Below are 22,632 nucleotides of genomic sequence, written 5' to 3' on the forward strand. Positions count from 1 at the left end.
GATGGACTTAAAAAAAAAAAACCTATTAGAATTCAGGCAAGAAAAAGCCTGTCAAGGAGAAAGATGCTGTTCTTGGTGGAGGAGGCCCCTAACCTGGGGGTGGTGAGTGCAGGAGGGGAGGGGTGACTGCAGGCTCCCCTGGTCTTCTGCTCCTTCCCTGACGCTGTGCTGCTGGCTGCTGCTGCTGCAAACACTTGGTTAGTGCAAACACTGCTGCACAAACACTCCTGCCTGTGCCTGGCCCTCACTGGGCAGGTCCCAGCTCGTCTGCGGTGCTGGGGTGGCTTGGGGATGCAGAGCCCACCAGGGCAGGTTTCCCTGTTTACCAGCTGGTTCCCTGTTTACCGGCTTTGCTGAAGTGACGCAGTGCCGAGCCACTCGGCATTGCTCCCATGCTTGTGGCACCACGGCTAGGATGGCAGAGGCGTGCTATAACCCTGTTTATGTGGGGAGAACTGAAGCCCAGGGCTGCCAGGGTCTGTGGATGCTGTCATTCCAACAGTGCTGGTGGGATTCAGCCTCCATTTCCAAAATGAGTTGCTGTATTCAACACCCCTGCGACACACACTGAGTTCTGCAGGCTAAAATTGTTTACTACGGCATTTTATACATTTTGGTATTACTAACTCTGATCTTCTCTCTGCACTGCAGTCTTCCAGTGCCTCTTGGAGAATCGCTCCGAGGCACAGCACGTGAGACGGACTTGCCTGGTTTCAATTTTTCAAGCACTATCTCTACCAGTAAAAAGAAGCACTTGTTTAAAACACTAATCTTAATGCAGCTTAGGAACAGCTGAAACGACAGGGTGGGCCAGACCAAATCTCCCTTGACTCAACCAGCCCGAGCTGGCATGTTGTGTGAGATGCCAACGTGACCTGTCACTTCAGGCCCCATCTGCTTCTGTCACTGAGCCTGGGAAAAGGCTGACCAAATGTGAATGGAAGAAAGTAGCTTGCAGAGGTGACCGATAAATCCAACCATTTAACCCTCTTACAGCCCCATCCTTTGAGTCATGTTGTAAGATGCCTGCGTACTGAAAGCTGGATTTTGTCCTGGCTGTTGTAGCTGTTGCCCGAAGTTACACAATTAAAAGAGTAATATGAAGATATCACCATTAACTAGAGATGAACAGGACCTAATCAGTCTAGGGAAATCAGCAGGAACAAGGAAATCTCCTGAGCTCAGCTGGACTCTGAAACATATCCAGCTAGTAACAGGTATTGGAAACTAGAGTCTCAAACACTTTTTTATCTTTTTCAAAATTATAAGAGGAATCCAAAGAACAACAACAAATACTCCCATGAAAGCCCTTTTTTAAAATAAGCTCATTAACATGCTCTTCCGGCCCCTCCATTTCCCAGCCGTGGGAGGTGTGCTCCGTGGCAACCCCTGTGCAGGCTGGGCAAGCACGTGGTCCCGAAAGCACCCTGCCTTCCAGGGAGCAGCAAGCTCCCATTCTGCTCGCTCTGAGCTTCCAAGAGGCCAGGGGAGGTGTGCCTCAAAGCTCAGGACAGAAAACGGGGCAATTTTTCTGTGCCAGCAAGAAGCGTGATGCTATCACTAAATGGTCTTGCCAGCGATGTTAGTCCAGGACTGCTGTTGAGCCAGGCTACCTGTCCAGCCAGAAGACCAGGTGATCAAGCAAAACTAATCTTTCTTTCCAGTCTTAAGTAATGCTGAGGGCACATACTGCTCCTCGGTGGTGTTACTTGATAGCTAGAGTTATATGAAGCCTCTGTGGCTTTCCTCTCCTGACAGAGATCCTCCTCTTGTTCAGCCAAGGCATGAAGGCACCAAATGGCTCCGCACAATCCTTCTCCCTGTGGACGTCAGCACCAGCAGACTCTTGCCCAGCACCTAGCAGGCCTCCCTCGCAGCCTGCTGCTGCTAGAAGGCTGCCTGAGCTTCAGTCCGACCCTCTGCCAACCGAGCGACTGGGTTTGGATTAAGGAAAAAAAAACCCAAAACTGGAAGAGTAAATGAACTTTGGTATCTGAGGAGGAGCAGCACAGAGTTGTCCGCATTCCTGGGGATTATCAGGATTACCTTCTAGCCCAAGCTGTGTGAAGGAGACCGCTGTGGCTATGTACAACTGAGGAAAGGAGGGCTGACAGAGTTATGTGAGCTCCTTGCGCTGCTATGTGGAGGTAACTGCATTCACTGGCAATGAATTTAAATGAATGAGCTTAAATGAATGGCAGCACAGCGGGAGCTGAAAGTAGCAGGACCAAGACCCAAGACACCAACCTCCGCTGAGTCACCAAAATCCAATCTGCCAGGCATTAGGGACCTCACACCCTCTTTGCCAGCCTATGATTCAAAGCATCAGATCTTCAGTGCTTCATGTGAAAAGGCGTAGGCAGATACGACCTTAAGCTAGCACAGCTGTAGGCCTGCTCTCATACACACTCGGAATCTAACTGCTTTGGGGCCAATATGAGCAAGGCATCACCAAAACCACGTATGAGGACCCTCAGCCTCAGATTTCGTGTTCCATAATAAAAGCATACGAGGTATTACCTTTTCCAGGGCTGTCCATACACTTTTAAAACAGGGCTCAGGTTCTGAAGCCAAATTCTAGGCACTCCTCCTGCTGCTATCTCCTAGCGCAGTCCCAGCCTTGATGACCTCAGAGATAAGTATTTAAACAAGCCCAGCAAGAGCAGAAGCGGAGAGACTTGCCCTGCACATGACAGAATTATACTGACAGCCTCAAGGACAGCTACTGCACAGGCGTGGTCAGGTCAGTCTCATCCCACTGTATATCTAGGTGTGTTTTCATGACACCTAGACTGAAATGGGCAACATCTGCCACATGAACATTTGGCAAATGGATAGTTACTCAATCAGGCAGCCTATATGAGGTTTATGGCATTCAAAAAACTGCTTGGTAGCCATTCAAAAGCAGTGCATGGGCTTTCAGAGCCTAGGTGAACTCTGGGGAGGAGGAGAAGCTGAAGATGAACGTGGGCAGTTAGCAGCTGGTTGGCTCCTGTCCCAGAGAGGGTTCTTCACAGGTCTCCCAGCCTTCCTGGGTGTGTTTGGCAGATACACTAAGTGTTGTTTTCCTTCATAGTCTTTGGTGACCCTGTTTGCTGCAGGCATTCTTACTTATCTGTGCAAACTCTTAAATAGGAAAATATCACATGCCTCCGTGTGTGTAAAGAGGAAGGTATTTGCAAAGAAGTATTTGAAATATGTTTCAAAGATTAACAAAGTTCAGCCAGCTCACCCAGTAGGTTATGGCCAGGCACAGCAGGACTTGGGTTTAGAAGCAGATATTGCCCAGCTCTGTTAAGTCATGCAGTGTGTCAAGAGGACGCCACTCCTGACTCAAATCTGCTGTATGGCGCCAAAAAGAAGTTGGTAAAAGACAGGAGGTGGGATTCATGCCCTATATCTGGCAGTGCTTTCATTGATCCTTCCAAAACAGCATCTTATGGACCCAGTATGTTTAAGAGCCTGCTAGCTCTAGCTAGGATCACAGACAAGGGAAAGGACTGTAGCCTTTCCTCTTTCACAGTGATGGAAGCCCGAGTTTTACGGTGATCAGCTCCACACTATTAATATATAGTCTCTCCCAATGTCCTGTTGCTGGGCTAACTCCTAATCTGTCCCCATGGCCCTTCTCATGCCAGCAGAACTAGTGAATCCCACTGATACGTTGCATCCAGTCATTCACAATGCACTTACTTTTTCCTTGTTATCCATGGTGATGGCAATCTGCATCCTTCTACCCCGGCGGAAAGCCACCAAATGGTCTGTCTCTTCTTCAATCAGGTCTGGCACCCTGCTGGGGCCAGGGAAGCACTCGGTGCGTTTCTCACTGACGATCCGCTTGCCCTGCAAAGGACAGGATGAGTTAACGACACCTCCATTAGGCCTGTGCAGTGCCCTTCCTAGGACAGTGGCCACCTCCAAATTGCACAGGATTTTGGTCTGGCAGAACAGAAACACAAGCCAGATCGTCAGTTGTCTTGGTTTATAAAGCTGCCACCCTAGATGCTTTAAGGGATATGTAACATTACATAGGCATGTTTAACTGAGCACAACTTAGGTAGGGCGGGATTTACCCTGTTCAGATGCTTTGCAGCATGAGCACTGATTTACGTGCTAATTTAGACAGGCGAGCCATCTTGTATTCCAAACAACATGTCCCAATAAAATGTGAGGCTACACTGGAGCAGAAGTCTAGAGGGTGAAAGAGAAGGGAAACAGTGGTGTCCTCTCCAGCCTTGCCCACAAAGCAGTTACTACCCTGAAGTGTATTAACACTTGATAATTTATCATCTTCATCGTCATTGTACGTTCATCTTTCTGGAATGATTTATTCAGCAGTGGAATAGTTTAGAAAACTGATATATAAACTCCTTGAACAAGGGCAGTTTACCCCTCTCAGATATTATTTCCAGCTGTCTGTATCAGTTCATGACTTTACTGCGTGGATTTACATCTGGTTCTTATTCTGTTAATTATCTTTATTGCTGGCTGAGCTCCTGCCAGTGCCCTCAGCCATCACTTCCACAAAATGAGCACATCTTTTGTACAAAAATACGTACTTTTTCTCATTTAAAAGTATCATCTTTCAGTTCCATCATGTGCCTTTTTATTTTTGCCTTACAAGGATACGAGAGACATAATAAGTCATCTCCATCTTTATCTCTGATCTTTTTGTTTTCTCTTCATCTGTATGATTCCTCTGCTCTGCTTTACCAGGGATGAACAAACCTCAGACGCTTCCCTCTCTACAGGATGGTATATTTTCCTCTGTTTTTCTCCTTGGACTTCCACACGTACCGGAGTCTTGATTTCCAAGGAGCTCAAAATCTCCAAGTAAACTTCAGCGAAACTTGGGAACTCTTTGTTGCTATGAACTTGGTTTCAAAAACAAACAGCACACACTGACCTCTGATCTGTATGGACGTCTTGCAGGCATCGGTGAATTTGCCATGACATATGATATCAAGATGTCTTGCATTAGCTTCATCTTCACTTGGCTCTGCCAGAAGCGCAGATGTTAGCGTGGAGGGAGCCTTGCTGCAGACAGCCTCCGTCAGCAAGACCTTTTTTATCGCTTGTCCAGTCATCGAGCTTCCTAACACATGATAAATGTTTTAGGAGGCACTGGAGTATTTCCAGCATCAGACCTTCAGTCTCTTGTTTATTCTTCTTTCACATCTGTGTAATTTTGCTGTCTCAGCAGAGACAGTTCTTGAGTTAGTCTGATGGATGCGAGAGTGAGTCCCTGCACTGCCCTCGGTTCTGTCTGCCAGAGCTGTGGGACATGGTGGGAACCTCTCTCTACATTCCCTTGAGTATATACAGCTCTGGGCTTAGGTTTCAGCTGTAGCTCCTAACAAGTTTTCCTGCCCTTAGCAGGACCCTTGCTATTTCTGCTTTTCTTGAAATAAGTGAAGCCACATGTTGCGTTCAAAGCAAGGATCTGCTGCCAATCTGTTCAGTGCCATTCTAGTTCTTTCCCTGTTGTTCTCTATGCTTGTGTCAATGCAGCCTCCAACTTTGCTGCCGAGGACCAACATCTGTGAGCCATCCCCAGAGATGTCAAGATTTTTTTCCTGAGAGAGTAAAATCTGATAGTCAAGAGAACAGGCAATCATTTAAATATGGAGTACAACTGTCTTGGCATCTCCCATAGCCAGACTTTTAGGTGTACTTTTACCTGCCGCCAGGACATATGTCCTGGAAAAGCCTCCATACCTATAAACAGTAAGCTGCTTTAAAGGCTTCAGTCTATTTACCTGTCTTAAGAAGGATATGATTTTATCAGAGACCAGGCAGAGCCAGAAAGTTCAAAGCAGAATCTAAACTGCTCTGAAATCCTGCTTTTACTCCCCCTCCAGGAACAGGGCGTGCTACACTGTCCTTAATTACACACCCCACTGCAGTCACAATGTTACAAGCAATTGCATTACTGCAGATGAGTAAGCGACTGCCCTATTCCTAAAATAAAGTCAGAACTGGTTGAAGATGTGAAAGTCACTGGCAGCTTTGGTAGCAGTGACCAGAAGACAGTGGATTTCAGGGGTCTGAGAGCAGTAGGGAAGGCAAGCAGCAGACTAGAGACCGTGGGCTTCAGGAGAGCAGATGTTGACTCCTTCAGGGAACTGGGAGGCAGGATCCTGCATGAGGCTGTCATGAAGGGGAAGGGAGCCCAGGAGACCTGACTGATTTTCATGGAGAAGGCACAAGAACACAAGGACTTCCTGTTGTACAAGAAAATGAGCAGGTGTGGAAAGGGCCCAGGTTGCTGAGCAGGGAGCTCCTGGTTGAACCTAAATGCAAAAAGGGAGTGTGTGGGAGGTGGAAAGGGAGAGGCTCTCAAGTAAGATTACAGGAGCAGGACCTGGGCGTGCAGGGATGGAGTTAGGAAAGCCAAAGCTCACCTGGAGTTGAAACAAGTGAGAGATGTGAAGGTCAGTAAGAAGGATTTCTGTCCTTCTTAGCGGCAAAGAGAGCTGAAGAAAGCTGTTGGCCTGCTGCTGAATGGGGTGGGCAACTTAGCGACACAGGGCACGGAAAAGACTGGTTACCCTATGCCTTCTTTGCCTTGGTCTTTTACTGGCAGGGTCTGCTCTCTAGCTCCCAAATCCCTAACCTAGCGGCAGAGTCAGAGAAATGCTTCACTCCCTCAGCGTCCTGGAAGATTCAGTTATGGACCATTTAAATGAAGAAGGTGGGACTAGGTGGGCTGCATCCAAAGGTGCTGAGGGTGTAGGCTGATATCACTGTCAGGCTGCTTTCTACTGCTTAGCATCTTCTTCAGTGGTCTGGATAATGCGACAGACTGCACATTCATCAACTTCATGGGTGACACCAAGCTGATGTGCTGGAGGATGGTACTGTCATTCAGAGGGACCTTGACAAGGTGGAGGAGGGTCAACAAAAACAAATGACAAGTCCTGGGACAAAAGAATCCCTAAAACTCCCTGTATCACTGCAGGCAGGGGCTCAGCTGGCTGGGAGCAGCTCTGCAGAAGTATTTTGGGAGCCTGGTGGGCAGCAACTTGGCCATAAGTAAACGGTGGGGAAGGCTCGTTGCTCACGTGGTTCCATTAGCATGAGGAGGGACGTCAGGTTGAGGGACGTGATTATTTCCCTCTGTTTGGGACATCTTTGCAGTATTGTGTCCAGTTTCCCTTCGCTGTAAGGTGAGAGAGGTATAGACAAATTGGAAAGAGTCTAGTGGAGGGTAACCAAGCCTAGGACACACTTGTGCCCACGTCTGTAGCCTGCTTCAACTGTGAAGTAAAACTTATTTAGGTTTTACATCCGTGTATGTGCGTATATGCACACATGCATGGGTGCAGATGTAGGCAAGTAATGGATTTAATATGCAAGTATGAATTTAGTAATTTTGCGTAATTTCTGCAGCTCTGGCTTTTATACAACTAGAACTAGGTAGTACAGACCAGAATTCGGGATCAATCAGCCACAAAGCTCACAAGCATTTAGCTCATGGCTTTGAAGCAGTACCTGCTCCGGAGGGACTGAATCACATCGTGTCCAAAGGTAACATATTTCCATTGCCAGAACTATTAGCTAATACAAACACAGGATGTTTTAAAATGAAAAAAATATTCCAAATCCTGTTTATGTTCTATGATTAATATATTTTAGTCCAAAATTTCACTGAAACTGGAGACTGGAATTAGAATGGTCAGCATAGGATTCCTGCTTGCAGTCGAAGAAACCAATGTGGTTTTCCTTTATGTCAGTGCAAATCACTATTAACGGACATGAAGAAAAATGAACCTTGTGAATAGACTGTCTTGGTCTTGTATTGCAGACCACAGAGCTGGGCTGGATAATTTGAAGCTGTAAATCTCTCCTGCCATGCCCTCTGGGTTCATGGGGCAATGTCTGCGGCCACAAGAGTATCCTCTAGTCTCATTCCTGTTGGCAGTTATGCTGAGATGATTTAGTGGCTCAGAAATGCAGTATTAACGCGGTCATTTTAGGAAGTTACTGTGTATCGGCACTAACAGGCCATGCCAGTGCTCTTACCTTGTGATAAACACAGGAAAATACAGTTTTATTTAACTCTTCCATTAAAGACTATGTAAATAGACACCTTTTATACAGTAGCTTGCAAAGTTATGCTAACAGAATCATGTGTCTTCCAGATATATGAACAAACACTTCCTGTTGTGATGACAAGGTAGTGCAAACCAACATCTTGTCAGCCGCTCTGAAAACCTGAGCCTTCCTATTTAAACTTTCTCCCACAGCTAGAAAGGATGAAGTGATAAGCATCATTGTGTGTGCTTCACAGTTCCCCTTTATAAGGAAAACTAAACTCTTTCTTACGGCTGGAAGCACGGAAGAAAAGTGCTTAGCAGTTTTTTGAGGCGCCTTACACATCATGGGACTGTGACTTAACCGCAGAAATGTCAGCAGAGTCACAAGAGGGACAAATACAGCCTCCCTGTTTTGGAATTGGTGTACACAAGGCTGCACCTCTCCTTTCTCCCCCCACAGTAGCCTCTCCTCTTCTAAAATCCCATTCCTCACTTATACCTTTTGGGGAGGAGGGCTCTGTAAAGCCACATGGGCAATTGCCCAAAGCAATCTGTAAAGGAATTTTCTATGAAAGAATCTCTTTCTTTTCCCCAGCATCTACCTCCCTGGCAGCAACCCGCCAGCCGAGGAGGCTGCCCGCTGCCATCAAGGAACTCTGCAGCCCAAGCAAGGCACTGCTGTTTCCTCAACACGCAAACGGTCCCCACAAAGGACAGTGTTCTCCCACCATAAGAGCAAAGCTCTTGGGAATCATGGGAATGAGTCAAGTTAGACTCTCCTGTACAGGGTCCAGCCCTGCATGACTGTAGTATATTTGGGGAAGAACTGCGATCTGCTGACATCCTCTGAAGGCAGCTGGACACATTATACCATGCAGAATAGGCTCTTAACTGTCCTGTCTCCCTGCTCTATTTGTAGCATGATTCAGAGGCTGAAAATATGGTCTGGCTTTGCCTTGGAACCACCGAGTCGCTCAAGCCTGGTAGATACTTTGGTGCTGAAGCTGTACATTGCTTTGTTCTTCAATTATTATTATTCTGGATATTATTCCCAGGAAATACCTTTGCTCCGGGGATAATCCTGAGTTTCCTGGGACATTCAAGGTGCTAAATCTTCCCTCCTTTAAGCCCTGAGCAGGCATGTTCAGTAATCCTAGGTGGTACTGCTGAGGTTAGTTCATGAACTGGAGAGCTGGGCTTGCTCTGCCCTAAACAGAGCACCGATACAAGGTGTTTAGCATTCTAGTTAATTTTTTTTTTAATTAAGAAAGTAAGCCCAGTGATGGCTTAGCAAGGTAATAGCGAGTTATTAATCCATAACTTGTACTTCAAACAGTAATTCTAGTTTAAGTCAACAGCTGTTCCCTAGGGCTCTTCAGTGTTTAGGTGGCGATGGCCTGTCCTTTAGATAAGTAAAATGGTCACAAATAACTCTTGACAGGGAGGCCGAGCAGCGGGGGGTATGTTTGGAAGATGGCTTCAGCGCTTACTGTCTGAGAAGGTCCTTCGTGAGGACGGACATGGGCCCTAAGTGCAAGCGATAGCAAAGTCGCTACCTGGATACCTGAAAACCAATGCAAAGGACCTTGTCCCCAAATCTGTGAGCAGGACAGAAACCTCAAAGCGCACTACTAGATTTACAGGGAGGCAGCACCTTCCTTGAGCCATTAGATGTTAAAAGTCACAGCAGGAAGGCTGGCACGGTGGCAAAGCCATTAAACCCTGCAGTTTATTGAGCAGATGGCACGGCAGACTCAGAGGCTGATACAGGAAATAAGTATTTCGCAGAGCTGCGATAGCTAGACATGTACAGGCTGGGGGACCACCAGCTTTCCTAGGTAATACCTCTCTCCCTCCTTCCCTCCCTCCCTCGCTCCCCATATTGCTTCTGGCTAAGATGCGATGCCTGAAGGCACATTCTGCTTAATGTGCTGTCCTGGTTTGAGATAGAACAGAGTCAATTTTCTTATCAGCAATTTTGCTTTTCAGTTAAGTCTCTTCTAACTAACTGCCCTCTCTAAAATTAATGGCATATTTTTCCATGACACGTGCCGACTTGTGTCTTCTTTTGCTTGTTTCTTATTTTAAGAATATCAGTGATTTCCTAGATTTCTTGTCCCACATTGGAAAATCCTGGCCCTTGGTGGGCTAGTTCCCAAAGCAAGGGATGTCAGATGAGGAAAGCACCCATGCAGAGCCAACGGGAACAGAGAGCGGGGCCCAAACAGCTGGCAGTGCCTGGCAGAGCCACCTCTTCCCTGCCACAGGGCCTGTCCTGGCTCACTCTCTGCCTGCAGGAGATTGGAGACCGGCATTAGCTATTTAGCTGCAGTCAGACAAAACCGCGCTGCTTCCCTTGTAGTATTTCACTGAAAAACTGTAAACTGAGAAGTGCCCATCTTCTGCCTGAGGCATGCCCCAGATTGCAAAGGTAGCATTAAAAATGCCTGTCTGAGGAGTGTCGGGAAAAAGAACAGGGGGAACAAAGGAAAACCCTAGACTTCTGTCCAGTTTATGCAATTTGACAGTTGCCTTTCCTTTGGGGCTTCTCCCATTGCAGTGGTTTGTGGTATTTAGGACTGAATGTAAATGGTTTTCTGCACAGCCCAGCTACTCTGTTGCTTGAACCTTGCAACGGTCATAGGAAGGACGGTGATGGTCATTTAGTCATCCCAGTATCACGGAGCAAGTCTCTCCAGGGACACTTGGTGAATCCTTGCTCACTGGGAAGCTGAAGCAAATGATCTACCTTCTCTTTTAATCTTCAGTAGCACAGAGGATGCCTTAACAGGGCAGCAGCAACAAATAAGCTTGCACTTCATGTGATATCAAATACAATTTTGTCCAAAATCCTAATAATTTTTCCCTCTCACCCAGTACAGTCCCATGCTCTTCCTACTTATCCATTTTAAGAACTACATTTTAAGTAACTAAAGGAAGGTTCTGGATTGATGCCACTGAAACATTCACCAATAAATCCGTTTTCCTCTGTCATCAAGTCAGGCTGCTGGGTTCTGCTTTACACCAACACTTGGGAGACACTGGGGGTCTGCTAAGGCCTGTGAAAGGCGCTTAATGCAAGCAAAATCATATATATCATACAACAGGGGACTTATGGGGAGTTTCCACAGAGGTATGTGTTTCCAGCAGAAAAATCTCAGAGTTCTATTAATTGGCCATGCTGAAAAACCCTGGCACGGAGTTTAAGGCTGCAATGTGATGTAACTGCCAGTGCTTTGCGCTAATACAAATCCCCATCTAGAACTTGAATTCTGAGCTATAGATTATGGAAACGGCTCCAGGGGACACAGCCTGCCTGCGAGAGCCACTCACTCTGCAAACGTAATTGCTTCAAATATAAGCCCCGCGTGCAGAGCTATGTAGCCATGAGAAACGTTGGAGGAGACTCTCAAATGTCTCGTTGGTAAAGTTCAGTCCGTAATGAGCATGGTTAGATTTCTGTGTACCCTCTCCTCTAAGAAAAAACAGAATTTTTCCCCTTACATCAGGAGGTAGTTTGGTTGTGCTGGAATGAGATTTCATTGGAAGGGGATGTTCATGCTACTGGTAATCTGTCTGGAACAAAGGAAATGAGAAGCCTCAGTCCCCTTCTCCTGAAAAATCATTGTGAAAGGTGCATTATTTCCTAAATGATTCAGTTCCTTCAACATAACATATAATGACTTTATAACGGCACAGTGATTGTGGTCTCCTTCTTCGTGGAAAGAAAGGGTAACTAGGTCACAGAAAAACAGAAATGAAAAGGCATTCGAGGCACAAAATCAGAAAAATATTTCCAAGCTGCCTCAGAGGGAGAAACGTCTCTCTGCCTTTTGTTTACAGCCAAGGTTTTCAGCACTCCTACCCCAAAGCACCAGGGTAGCACGAAGGATGGGGTTTCGCTTCATTACCCTGGGGAATGTCTTTGCTTGGACCTCAGCTCAAAAAAGCCCACTCATTTTGTGGGCCAAGCACGTTGCTGTGCCTAAAAGGGGACCTGGGGGAGCACCATTTGCTGCCACCGTTTCCTTTTCCCAGTGCTGCTGCGATGGCGGCAGGGGCTGACCTCGTCCACCCCAGCGTCTCAGCGAGGCACAAGGGCCAGCTCAGGCTTTCTGTCTCCTTCCCATCAGCACGGTCAGCACAAAGGGGCTGTGCTCACCTGGGTGTTGTGTCTCCCACTGTCTCACTGCTGTCTCCTTAGTCTTAATCAATAAATAGGTAAGATTGCCACTTGTATTCTTTTGGAACACATTCAACAGCAAGAAATATCACCTGCAGCAATAATCTGCCTCCAGAGACTCGCTAACTGGAGAGATTCCCCGAGTTCCCATAGAGGTGCATCAGCGCATGCAGATACTACCTTTTTCCAAAGAAGGTGGCACTTCTGATCCTTGTTCCTATTTATCTCAGCGGTCAAACTCACAGACTCCAATGAGAACAAGATCAGTCCCCTGAGATATACTCCAAGGGAAGAAAAGAGGAGCGTGAAGCACGTACAGGCACGTACTTCCTTGGACATGCTGCCAATACTAACTGCCAAAGTTTTATCAAACCCTTCTTGGCAAATATCTCCTGACATGCTAAAGCTGCCATTAGGATCCTTTGATCATTTTATCTAGATGCACAGACTCCACAAGGCATGAGGTAGCACCCAGGAGGGGATGCTTTGGGATTTAAAAAATGAAGTAGCATTTCCAATTACTTTTGACATTTTGCACAATTTTTAATTAAGTCTGCAAATACTGTGTCACACTTTTGCTCATCACATTGGCAACTGCAACAGATACATGTCACACTGTTTTTTATTCTGTGCTTAGGACTTTCTGGAATACAGCAACAGGGAGAAATGATGCTGCTTTTACCACCAAACACTGCTGCCTCCCTGGGAATAGCTGGGGAGTAACGCAGCTAAATTTGTCCAAGCTTCCACTTATTTCCATCCCCTTTCCAGGCACAGCAACACAATTTAACAAACCCACTAGTGGCCCAGGAGGGCAATGAGGTGGCTGATCTCTCAGAAAGGGAACTGGCTATGCGTGGCTGGATGGAGCCGCTGGGAGGTTTAGCAAACCTGGGGGCTGGCTCCTGTGAATCAGACATGGGGAGGAAAGTGAGTGGCAACTCGAGATGAAGACCGACGCTGTGCTGAAGGATTGAAAGGCGGGAAGGGAACTATTCCCTTCGGAGATGAGACATCGGGGGACATGCTGAGCAGAAAGCGCAAGTGAGAGGCAGAACAGAAGCTCCTTTGTAAGTCAAGAGGCTGAAGTGTAAGAGGAAACCTCTTCCCTGCTCACCTTGGCTTTGTTGTCCATGGTGACAGCCAGCTGCATCCTCTTCCCCATCCTGAATGTGAACATATGATCTGCTTCCTCCTCCTCCTCCTCTTCCTCACTGCCAATGCCAAACCCAGGGCTCGTAGGACAGGGACTCACCCACTTCTCACTCACAATCCTTTTGTCCTGGAAAATGAATTACTTCCATTAGCAAATCCAAGCCCCTCGGCTCACCAATGCTGTTCCCTTCCCCAAACACACCTGCACGCGAGCAGGGAGGCCAGCTACAGAAAAGGCAGGCCTTGCCCCGAGGAAGCTTTTCTGTGCCCGGCGTGGTGCCGTGACATTCCTAGGGAACAAGGGGCTCGTTGTCTGCTCAGCAGCAAAACCCACAATTACAGCGGGTCTGGAAAATCCTTTGCACTTACAAATCTGACATTTCAGACTAAAATGCCAGAGTTATAGGAAACAAATGTCATCCTCATCTCTTTCTGCAGCACTCTGAGTTAGATCAGGAAAGCCTAAGTCCTGATGGAGATGGCCTTGGAAGCCAAGTGGATGGCTCCTGAGGGTGGTGCTCACCATCGAGAGGGCTGGGCTATCTTGTCCATAGTGTTCAGTCTGGGTAATTGCATCTTTCAGGTCCTGTATGAGAGAAAAACGTGTGCAACAGCGCACCTCTGGAGAAAAGCAAGGGCCGGGACATGGTGAGATGTGAACAATGCACTAGCCTGGATCTAACAACCCAGGAGTGCTGACTGCATGGAAGGAGGGTGGGCTGGCTCAGCAAGCTGCGCGCTTGCTCTGACAGAGGACTTCACCCAGGGAAGCAGGACCGGCTGGGTGGTTTACCAAGCCGCACACTGCCAGGAGGGGTGGGCAGGGCTTGTCAGACAGATTCGGTCCACTTAGGAGGGAAGCCTGGGACTTGCAGCATTTGCCCCAGTTGTGGGAAGCCTCAAAGCAAGCAAGGGCTACTCACAAAGCCTAAGGAGACCGTGATTTTGCTACAGGCATCCTCAGAGGCATTCCTGATGCCTCCAGTGACACACATGCACCAATAGGTTTTGCCTACCTGTTTGTTGCAATGTTCACACCTGCGACCCATCCAGGGCCAAGTGTGCCTGTTCACGCACTCATTTATTTGTCTGTTAATTCTGCATGTTTGGGTACAGGTGCCTGGGCATGGCTGGAAATTTATAAGTTAAAATCACCTTGAGCACACATCTCTGCAGTTTTTAAATCCTTTTTTGAGGGCTTAGGAGCAATGTCCCACACCTGAAAAAGCTTTGCTGTGGAGGCTATTCCTTTCAGAAATGTCACTTTGCTGAGGTAGGACTGGAGTGAGAGCTGACTGGGGTGAAGGAGAGGCAGCACTTACATTGTGAGCCTTGGTGATAGTAATAGTGAGTCCGTCTTGCTTGGGTCTCCTGGAGGTGACAGCCATTCCCTCCTGCTCAGCTCGCTTTTTGTCCTCTTCTATCTCCTGAAACACATACATATCATTATCATCAGCCGGTACCTGGATGCCTACAGATGTTGTCCATTTTCCTGTTTAGGATTTCTCCTAGATGGACCCACCTCTAACCCATGTGTTTCCACAGAAACATATTTCTAAGAGGGAGCAGACCAACTTGTGTTCCATCCACGTGCCCTGGAAGGGGTCACGGGCAGCTGTGACCTGCATTACCTGTCCCTGTGCCACCAGCACCTTAGTAAATGTCTTGTTGATTCAGAGTGTCCGCTGTGGTCCCAGCACATGCAATAGGAAGCAAGCACAGAGTACAGGGGTCCCTTTCTGACAGGCAGGGAAGATGATCAGTTTGACATTCATGAAAAATTGGGTACAGGACATGTGGAGAGGCTGGAAGACACACCAAGCCTGCAGAAAGGGAGGGCCGTGCACAGGAGCCATAGTCCCTGTGCCAGTCTGGCGCCAAGGCAGCATCTGTGGCCAAGAGAAGGTGGCTGAGGTCTGGCGATCTACTAGGCAGTTTATTCTAGAAGCCAAGTGGTGGTGGCAGGTGGGTAGCTTTTCATACAGGGATGAGAGTTCCTCTTCTCCAGCTGCTTGTGGCATTCAACCTTTCCCATAGCTTTCCACTATGTACCATTTTTTGCTGCCACCAGAAAAGGTCCAAAATGGCTTGTATGGTATCAAAGGAAATGTCTTCTATGCAAGACCCAGCCCAGAGCACCACTGAGTCTCTCAGTTCTGGATCCAAGACACAAAGTGCCCTCTGGATTTTCGTGTTTTCAGCATGGCTCTTTGTCAAACTCAAGACTGCCTATCCAGCTGGCAAATGTTAAAGAGCCCCTAAAGCCAAGTGGCCTTTGGCACAGGCAGGAGAATATCCCAGACAAGCTAAGGGGGACCCTTCTGCCAGGATTACCCTCAGGCTGTCCTAATCTGTGCTGCCGTATGCAGACATTCATGGAGAAGGGTAAACAAATCCACAGCGAGAGCTCCGGGTTACCATAATGTCACCCAAACCAGCTCATACAAGCCAGGCTGGCTACCTCCTGCAGGCCACGAGGGACACTTTCTTGGCCAAGGCAGGATCAAAAAAATGGGGTGTAGCTGGAGTACTTCCTCCCAATTCAGAGGGTAAGGCTGCAGTAATCAACAGGCTGCTAAAGACTTGATTTGTCTCCACAGAGGCAAAGGTGTGCTCCCCAGAAACACTGGGACTGGCCAGGGAGGAGCTTCAACCCACACCACTGCCCTGGCAGGGAAGATAAACCTATCAAATGTCTTGAGGATGCAACCTCCTATGCACCCAGGAGGATAAGCACAAGGCACTGGGAAGGACAGACGGGGAAATGAGGTGAAGGGGTGGGAAAAGTGTGATGCAGACAGAGGAAGACGGTAGGGCAAGAGGAGATGCTGCAGCAGCAAGGCAAGCATCAGTGAGCCTGCTTTCCAAGCAATTCAGGAGCCGCAGCTAGAGGCAGAGCTCTGCCCACTGTTCCAAATGCTTTCCGATGTTAATATGTTACCTGTATAACAAAGTCACACCGACACTGCTGGCCGTTTTCTTCACAGTGCGACTGAGGACTCCAAAACGGAGCTGGAGAAGGTCAGAACCTGCAGACTCACCTGGTATCTTCGTATAAGTGCTTCATTCTTTTTCCGCAAAGCCAAGATTTTCTTATCGAGTTCAACATCTTTCTGCTCCTTCTTCCTTAACACTGCATCATCCACAGCAGCATCCTGAAAACAGAAGGAGCAAAGATCTTCTCAGTCATCACATCAACAGGAGGAAACCTGCTTCTGTTTGGATGGGGTGGGAAGTGGAAGAGTTTTTCCCCACCATTTCTCCCCTTGGTCCTCCATTAAAAAGAATACTGTATCTTGTAAATTGACTTTTTCCTGACAGAACTGACCTTTTATTTTCTCACAATTTTTGTTCAGCAATGAGGTAGGTAGAGCAAAAAGCTGTTGTCCCACTTTGATGGCTGTTGGTAGGCTTCAGAGTTAACACACTGCTTAGCTGCATGCAGTAAGTGACACCTCTCTACTGTTAGTTCAGGTGTTCTCAGGCACATCATTTCCCCTCCATTTACATTCAGAGAGCACCTTGGTTACCACAGGGGATACCAAATTGGATTTTTAAAATTCTAGTGACAGCAGCGTCTAGGAAAAATTAATGCTGAGGATTATCAACTCACTGCAGCAACCTGATCCATATTGTCTAGACTCTGCCTGGTGTTTGCATGAAGAGCAAGGTGGCAAGGCTGAGATCTCCAAGGCACTATAGGTTTATTTTTAAACAGTGTTATTGTGCACTCCTTATCAGCATGGCATCTGCATGCTGCAGAGGTCTCATATTCCCTCTCCTCCACTCACACCGAGAGCTGGACAAGGCAAAGTGAGACCGGGGAGGGGAGGAAAGGAACCTCAAATCTCTGAGCAGGCATTGCACTCCTGGATATCTGTTTTGCCAGGATTACAACTCTAACCACCTGCAGGCTACTCCCAGCCTGACACCTTTGCCGTTTGGCCCTGTGCAGTAAATCTGCTGCAGGAGCACTGCAGCAAATCCAGCTGCCGTGCATGATGCACGTTGCCCGCAGCACCGGCAAAGTCTGGAGGAATCAAGAAGCAAATGGAATAAAACTGTTACCCATCTCGCTACAACTGGGTGTTGCTCCTGTGGGTGACCCTCAGGGTTGTGTCCCTGTGAAGTGGAAACAGCCAGCGCGTGGTCAAAGGCACATTGAGGGTCCCCAAGGGCTGGTGAAGAGGTCTGTGTGTGCCAACGTCCTCTGCGGACGCTGTGCTGCACGTGCCAATCCTGGCCTTGTCCTCGCCTTGGACCTGGCGAGGTCTCTGGGGCTGGTATCAGACCCTGCTCCAGGGCACCTCAGCCCCAGTCCCGGGGGCAGGAGAGGGACCTGTCCAGGGGAAGCTGCGCCCACCTCCAGCCCCAGCCCTGGAAGCCCTCCCAGTCCCTGCCTGGTGCTGACCTGACAGCCGCTACAAGCCTGGTCCTACAACCACCCCAGTTGCATGGATATACTGGGCATAACTGGTGAGATGTCGGCAGCGGGGAGGCGGCCCGGGGTGCCCTGTGAGGGCGGAGGCCATGGACCGCCCCCAGCCGGTCACAGCCAGTTCCAACCAGCTCCTACAGGGGCCTCCCGCCAAAATTCAGCCAATCAGGGGAGCCCGTGGGGCCTCTCAGCCAATCAGGGGGAGCCGTGGCACCCCAGAGCTCCCAGAGGGGCACAGGGCCTCGGCACCCTGCAGGGAGCAATGGCGTCTCTGTGGAAACCCAGTTCAGAGGAAAGGGGGAAAGGGGCCAGCGCAGGAGGAGGTCGAGAGGAGAAAGGCCCTGCTGGGAGGAAGAAGAGGAGAGAATCACAGAATGGTTTGGGTGGGAAGGGACCTTAAAGGTCATCTCATTCCACGCCCTGCCCTGGGGAGGGACACCTCCCACCAGCCCAGGTTGCTCCAAGCCCCGTCCAACCTGGCCTTGAACCCCTCCAGGGATGGGGCAGCCACAGCTTCTCTGGGCACCCTGGGCCAGGGGCTCACCACCCTCAGAGTGAAAAATTTCTTCCTCTTATCTCATCTAAACCGTCCCTCTTTCAGTGGAAAACCCTTCCCCCTCGTCCCATGGCTCCCCTCCCTGATCCAGAGTCCCTCCCCAGCTTTCCTGGAGCCCCTTGAGGGACTGGAAGGGGCTGGAAGGTCTCCCCGGAGCCTTCACTTCTCCAGGCTGAACCCCCCCAGCTCTCTCAGCCTGTCCCCACAGCAGAGGGGCTCCAGCCCTCCCAGCATCTCCGGGGCCTCCTCTGGCCCCGCTCCAACAGAGGTCCACCTGAGTGGGGACCCTTGAGGGGCTGCTGGCAGTCGGGGAGCCACCAGGGGTGAATCCCCCCACCGGCGCCCCGTGCTGAGGGGAACAGAGAACCAAAAAAACAGGGAGGGAGTGGTACCAGGAGGGAAGAAGAGTTGTTTTTCCTAAGGGTATGTTTGGGATTAGTTTTCTTTAAGATCAGAATCAGTCGTTAATAGATGGTTAATTGGGAAATAAAATTGCTTAAAATACTCTGAAGCAGTAAAGTGTTTTTGCTCACAATGCATGGGCAAAGCATGTTTTTTTCCCATCCCTGTTGGCTTCCTCTCAAATTCCTCATAAAATTCCTCATAAAGACACTAAGACCAACAGTTGGTTTCCCCATTTTCATGGGAGCGAACTGTCACCACACCCCTGTGAGCGAGCATTTCTGCTGCTGCCCTTCCCCATCTCCAGGGCAAAATCCCCAGAAGCATCCTCCATGGCATGCTCCGGAGCGTTCAAGATGGGAAGAGCTTCTGCACAGGCAGGAGGGTTTTTTCCTTCATTAATCATGACATAGCAGGTGTGACCTCCTTCAGGGAAGGCTACGTCAGGGGCCACAGCAGCTGGGGACACGGGATCTGGGTCTGACGCCCGTCGTGCCCTGGGTGCCGTCCTGCCGGCGCTGAGCCAGGCAGCTGGGCTCCCCAGGGCCCAGCCACCAGCGGTAGCCAAGGGGCTTGCAAAGCCCTTTCTCCTGGGAAGGGAGGATTTCTCCTGGAGACCTCGGCTGCCTTTTGCCTGGTCCTAAGGAGGTCACCAGAGGAAAAACTGGAGCAGTGGAGGGCCGGAGGAGGGGATGGACGAGTGCCATAGAACACAGCCCTTCTTAAACTGTGCAAACATGCAGTGAGAAGCCCAAGGCCTGAAGGCAAAGAGTAAAACCACAGATGCTATAGCCCAGGGGAGGGAAAGCCTTTGACTCTGCAACATGTTCCCAGCTACCTTTGTGAACTCTATCCAGCGACGTAGAGGGGCTCTGGCCTCCTGAAGATGTGCCAGTGCATCGCATGAGGCAGAATTAAGGCGCTGTGAACCTGACCCTTGATCTTTGTGGGTCACGTAGCATCTCACCAGGATGGGAATATCCTGCCCATTTGAAAGCAGAGGATTTTAGATGAGCTGTAGGAATTACCTCCTTAACATGGGAAGGTTTTCAGCTACCTGGGAGATGGGCACAAAGTAAGAATGTGGGCATGTTTGATCAGCTGGCCCTTCGGAAAATAATTCTAAGTAGCGCATGGGAATTCAGCCAGGGGTGAGCATCACGGCTCTCCCAAGAGTGTCACAGGCTTCCCGGGAACCAGGGCTGCAAATATCCCCTGTGTGCATGGCCAGTGCTCACCTTCAAGGGAAGGGATCCAGCTGCTGAATCACCGCACATCCCTGCAACGCTAGCTCTTCCTTTCAAGGGCTTTACGTGAAAAAACACCCCAAAGCTAACTACATTTCAGCTCTGATCAAGCAGATCTGTGCTTGATCTGCAAATAATAGGGACAGGGAGGGGGGCGAAGTCTGTGTATGATATGTTCTTTGGAGAAAAGGGACTAAAGGTTGAAAATGTGCTACCATCACAGAGGAGGTGTGCTGGATGTCAGAAACCAGAGAGGGGAAAGGCAGGAGAACCAGTTTGCGAAAGCAGACCTCAGATCCTGCACAAGCGCATCGCCACTCGTACCCCCGAGGAGGGGTATTTTATCAGTGCTGATTTAACAGCCCTCACCGAGGGCCGCTCTGCCAGGACACGGGCACCCATTTGTGTTCAGGTGCAACAACAGGGACATTCAAACCGCCTCCACGCATTCTCCTGCTGGACAATGGGATTTTGTCAAGGTCTGCGGGAGAATGAAACACGATTTTCCATTGCCATCAATCAACCGGGTACGCGACAGGTGAGTATATTGTATATGTGGGTGGATACACTTTCATGGCCATTTTGCAAGGCTGATTAAAGCTGAATTCAGTGTTTACCTGAACAGAAGCTATTCTGTGAGCACTAAATTGGCAGGTTCGCCGTTTGCTGAGTGCTGGGGTGTTGGCTGCTTGAGGGTGGGATCAAAGTGGTGCATGCCCTCAAACACACCCCTTTCATCTTCGCATTCCTTTGAAGGAGGACCGACAGAGCTGCCGGCTCAGAAGAATTTTAAAATTCCGGCAGAGACTGCATTTGTGCTCTTCTCTTTTCAGAGGCAAAAGATGGAAGAGACCTGTCAGACCGTTCTCCCTCTCCGCATGAGACTGCACATTTGTCAGCATTTTGTCTACATTGCAACACAGCTAGTGCTGGGGGGAGGGGGGTCCCTCCATTTCCAGCTGGAAACAAGTCACTAGAAGGAAAGTTTTGCTGGTATTCAGCACTTCTCCTCCCCGTTATTAATGAAGCCATTAATGTATTTCTCTCTGCGTGACCTGTTTCGGCAAGCGCTGGGGGTCTGCGGTTGATGGGTGCTCTCTTGCCCGCACAGCCGCGAGCCGCAGAGCCGCCCCGGTGCGCGCAGAAGCGCCCAGCGGCATTTCGAGTCCCCACACGAGCTTGCAGGGGCTCCCCCATTGTACGGTTAAGCCAAGTCAGCGTTTGGTCGTCAGCCCAGCCGATAACAGGGGGACGTGCCCTGTCCTCCGCTTCTGGAACGAATCCGCCGCCCCAGCCCATGCTGAAGCTGATGCTCAGGGTGAAAAGTGGCTGCACCGTGCCCTCCCCAGAGTCAAGCTCTTCCGGGGAGCCAAGGTGCCCGTATGTCACAGCGACGGGAGAGTTATAAATGGCTTTGGCAGAACAAACGTGTGATGGCTTTGAATCAGAAAGCAGCTGAGCCCGATGCCTCCTAGATAAGCACAGCAGAGCGACGAACCCGCAGAACAAGAGGACTCTTTCTATCAATCGCAAATAAAAATGTCACAATAGGAGAAATGGAAAGCAAGCGGCTTCGTGCTTCAATTAAATGACGACATCTCGTTCTGTCATACCCCCCACTCCTAAGTGGCACACACACTCGCTACGCAGCTCATCGGGGGCTGGAGGGACGCCTCGCTCCACACTGTCTCTGCACGCAGGGTTTTCCCGCATACTTCTCCGATTGCCTGCTTCTACAGCGAGAGACCTCGGAGGCAGCAGGGTTGGAAAAGCGAGAAAGACAGAAGCGGGGGGGAAGGGAAGAGGAGAGAGGAGCGGGGCCCTTAGCTAACACTCTTCTGCGTAAGCAAATGCATCCGCTCTTTTTAAGAAATATCCACTGGCTTGACAGCTGCGGCTGAAACCCTTGGGACAGGCAACATCAGCACTGCCTGGGTTTCTGTTTGTTACCTACCCCGGCCTCCCGCCCTCCCGGGAGGCACATTGTCCCGAGCCAGTCACTGCAACCTGCCCCGGCCATGGACATGCAAACCCCAGCACCCAAAATCCACCCCCCCCAGCACCCCCCACAATGCGGTACGGCTTGTTTGCTCCCAGTGCCTGCTGGCAGCCAGGCAAGAAAAAAAAACAACAAAGCGACAACCACGGAAAGGCCACCCTGAAGGAAGCGAGTGCACGTCCTTTCTTGGCCTTTTTGGGTGAGGGACCCCTCCACCCCGCGCCCCCCCCAGGCCCCACAAAGGCAGCACTCACAGCTCGGTGCATGTTGGACATCGGCGGCGAAGCCCGGCGGATTCCAGAGCAGAGCTAAAAGAGGAGAGCCATCAGACGGCCTTTCTCAGCACTGGTTGCACAGCATACAAGATCATGTTTTGATTACAAAAGCCTCGTCTGGGCTCCCAGCCAAGAGCACTGGCTGCCTAATATACCCAGCACAGACAGGGTTTTGAGTGCCTGTGTCCTCCTCTCCAATCTCACTCTCTTTTTAAAAGAAACACTCCCCCTTTTCCCCCCTCCTGACTCCTTTTAACTTCCTGATGCCACAAGCCCTCGTTCAAAGTGGGAAAAGCCGGGCGAACAATGAAAAATGGATCGGGCAAACAGCTTGACTT

General features: G+C 49.5%; 1 protein-coding gene across 2 annotated transcripts in view; it reads right to left on the reverse strand.

The window, feature by feature from the left end:
* CCDC9B (coiled-coil domain containing 9B) overlaps positions 1-22,523 on the reverse strand; it is a 51,943-nt gene extending 29,420 nt beyond the window's left edge. The window contains exons 1-6 of one of the 2 annotated variants that reach the window (XM_074586638.1): positions 22,274-22,426; positions 16,419-16,532; positions 14,700-14,804; positions 13,901-13,963; positions 13,340-13,504; positions 3,694-3,843 (exon numbers count right to left, since the gene is read on the reverse strand). In XM_074586638.1, the coding sequence (XP_074442739.1) occupies positions 3,694-3,843; positions 13,340-13,504; positions 13,901-13,963; positions 14,700-14,804; positions 16,419-16,532; positions 22,274-22,294 (618 nt within the window). In that variant the 5' untranslated portion in view covers positions 22,295-22,426. Of the gene's footprint in view, positions 1-3,693; positions 3,844-13,339; positions 13,505-13,900; positions 13,964-14,699; positions 14,805-16,418; positions 16,533-22,273 lie in introns of both variants that reach the window. The other variant, XM_074586639.1, reaches the window with a different exon arrangement.
* Between the last annotated feature and the right edge of the window lie 109 nt (positions 22,524-22,632).

The sequence above is a fragment of the Larus michahellis genome, chromosome 4 (assembly GCF_964199755.1).
Source record: "Larus michahellis chromosome 4, bLarMic1.1, whole genome shotgun sequence".
Lineage (NCBI taxonomy): Eukaryota > Metazoa > Chordata > Aves > Charadriiformes > Laridae > Larus > Larus michahellis.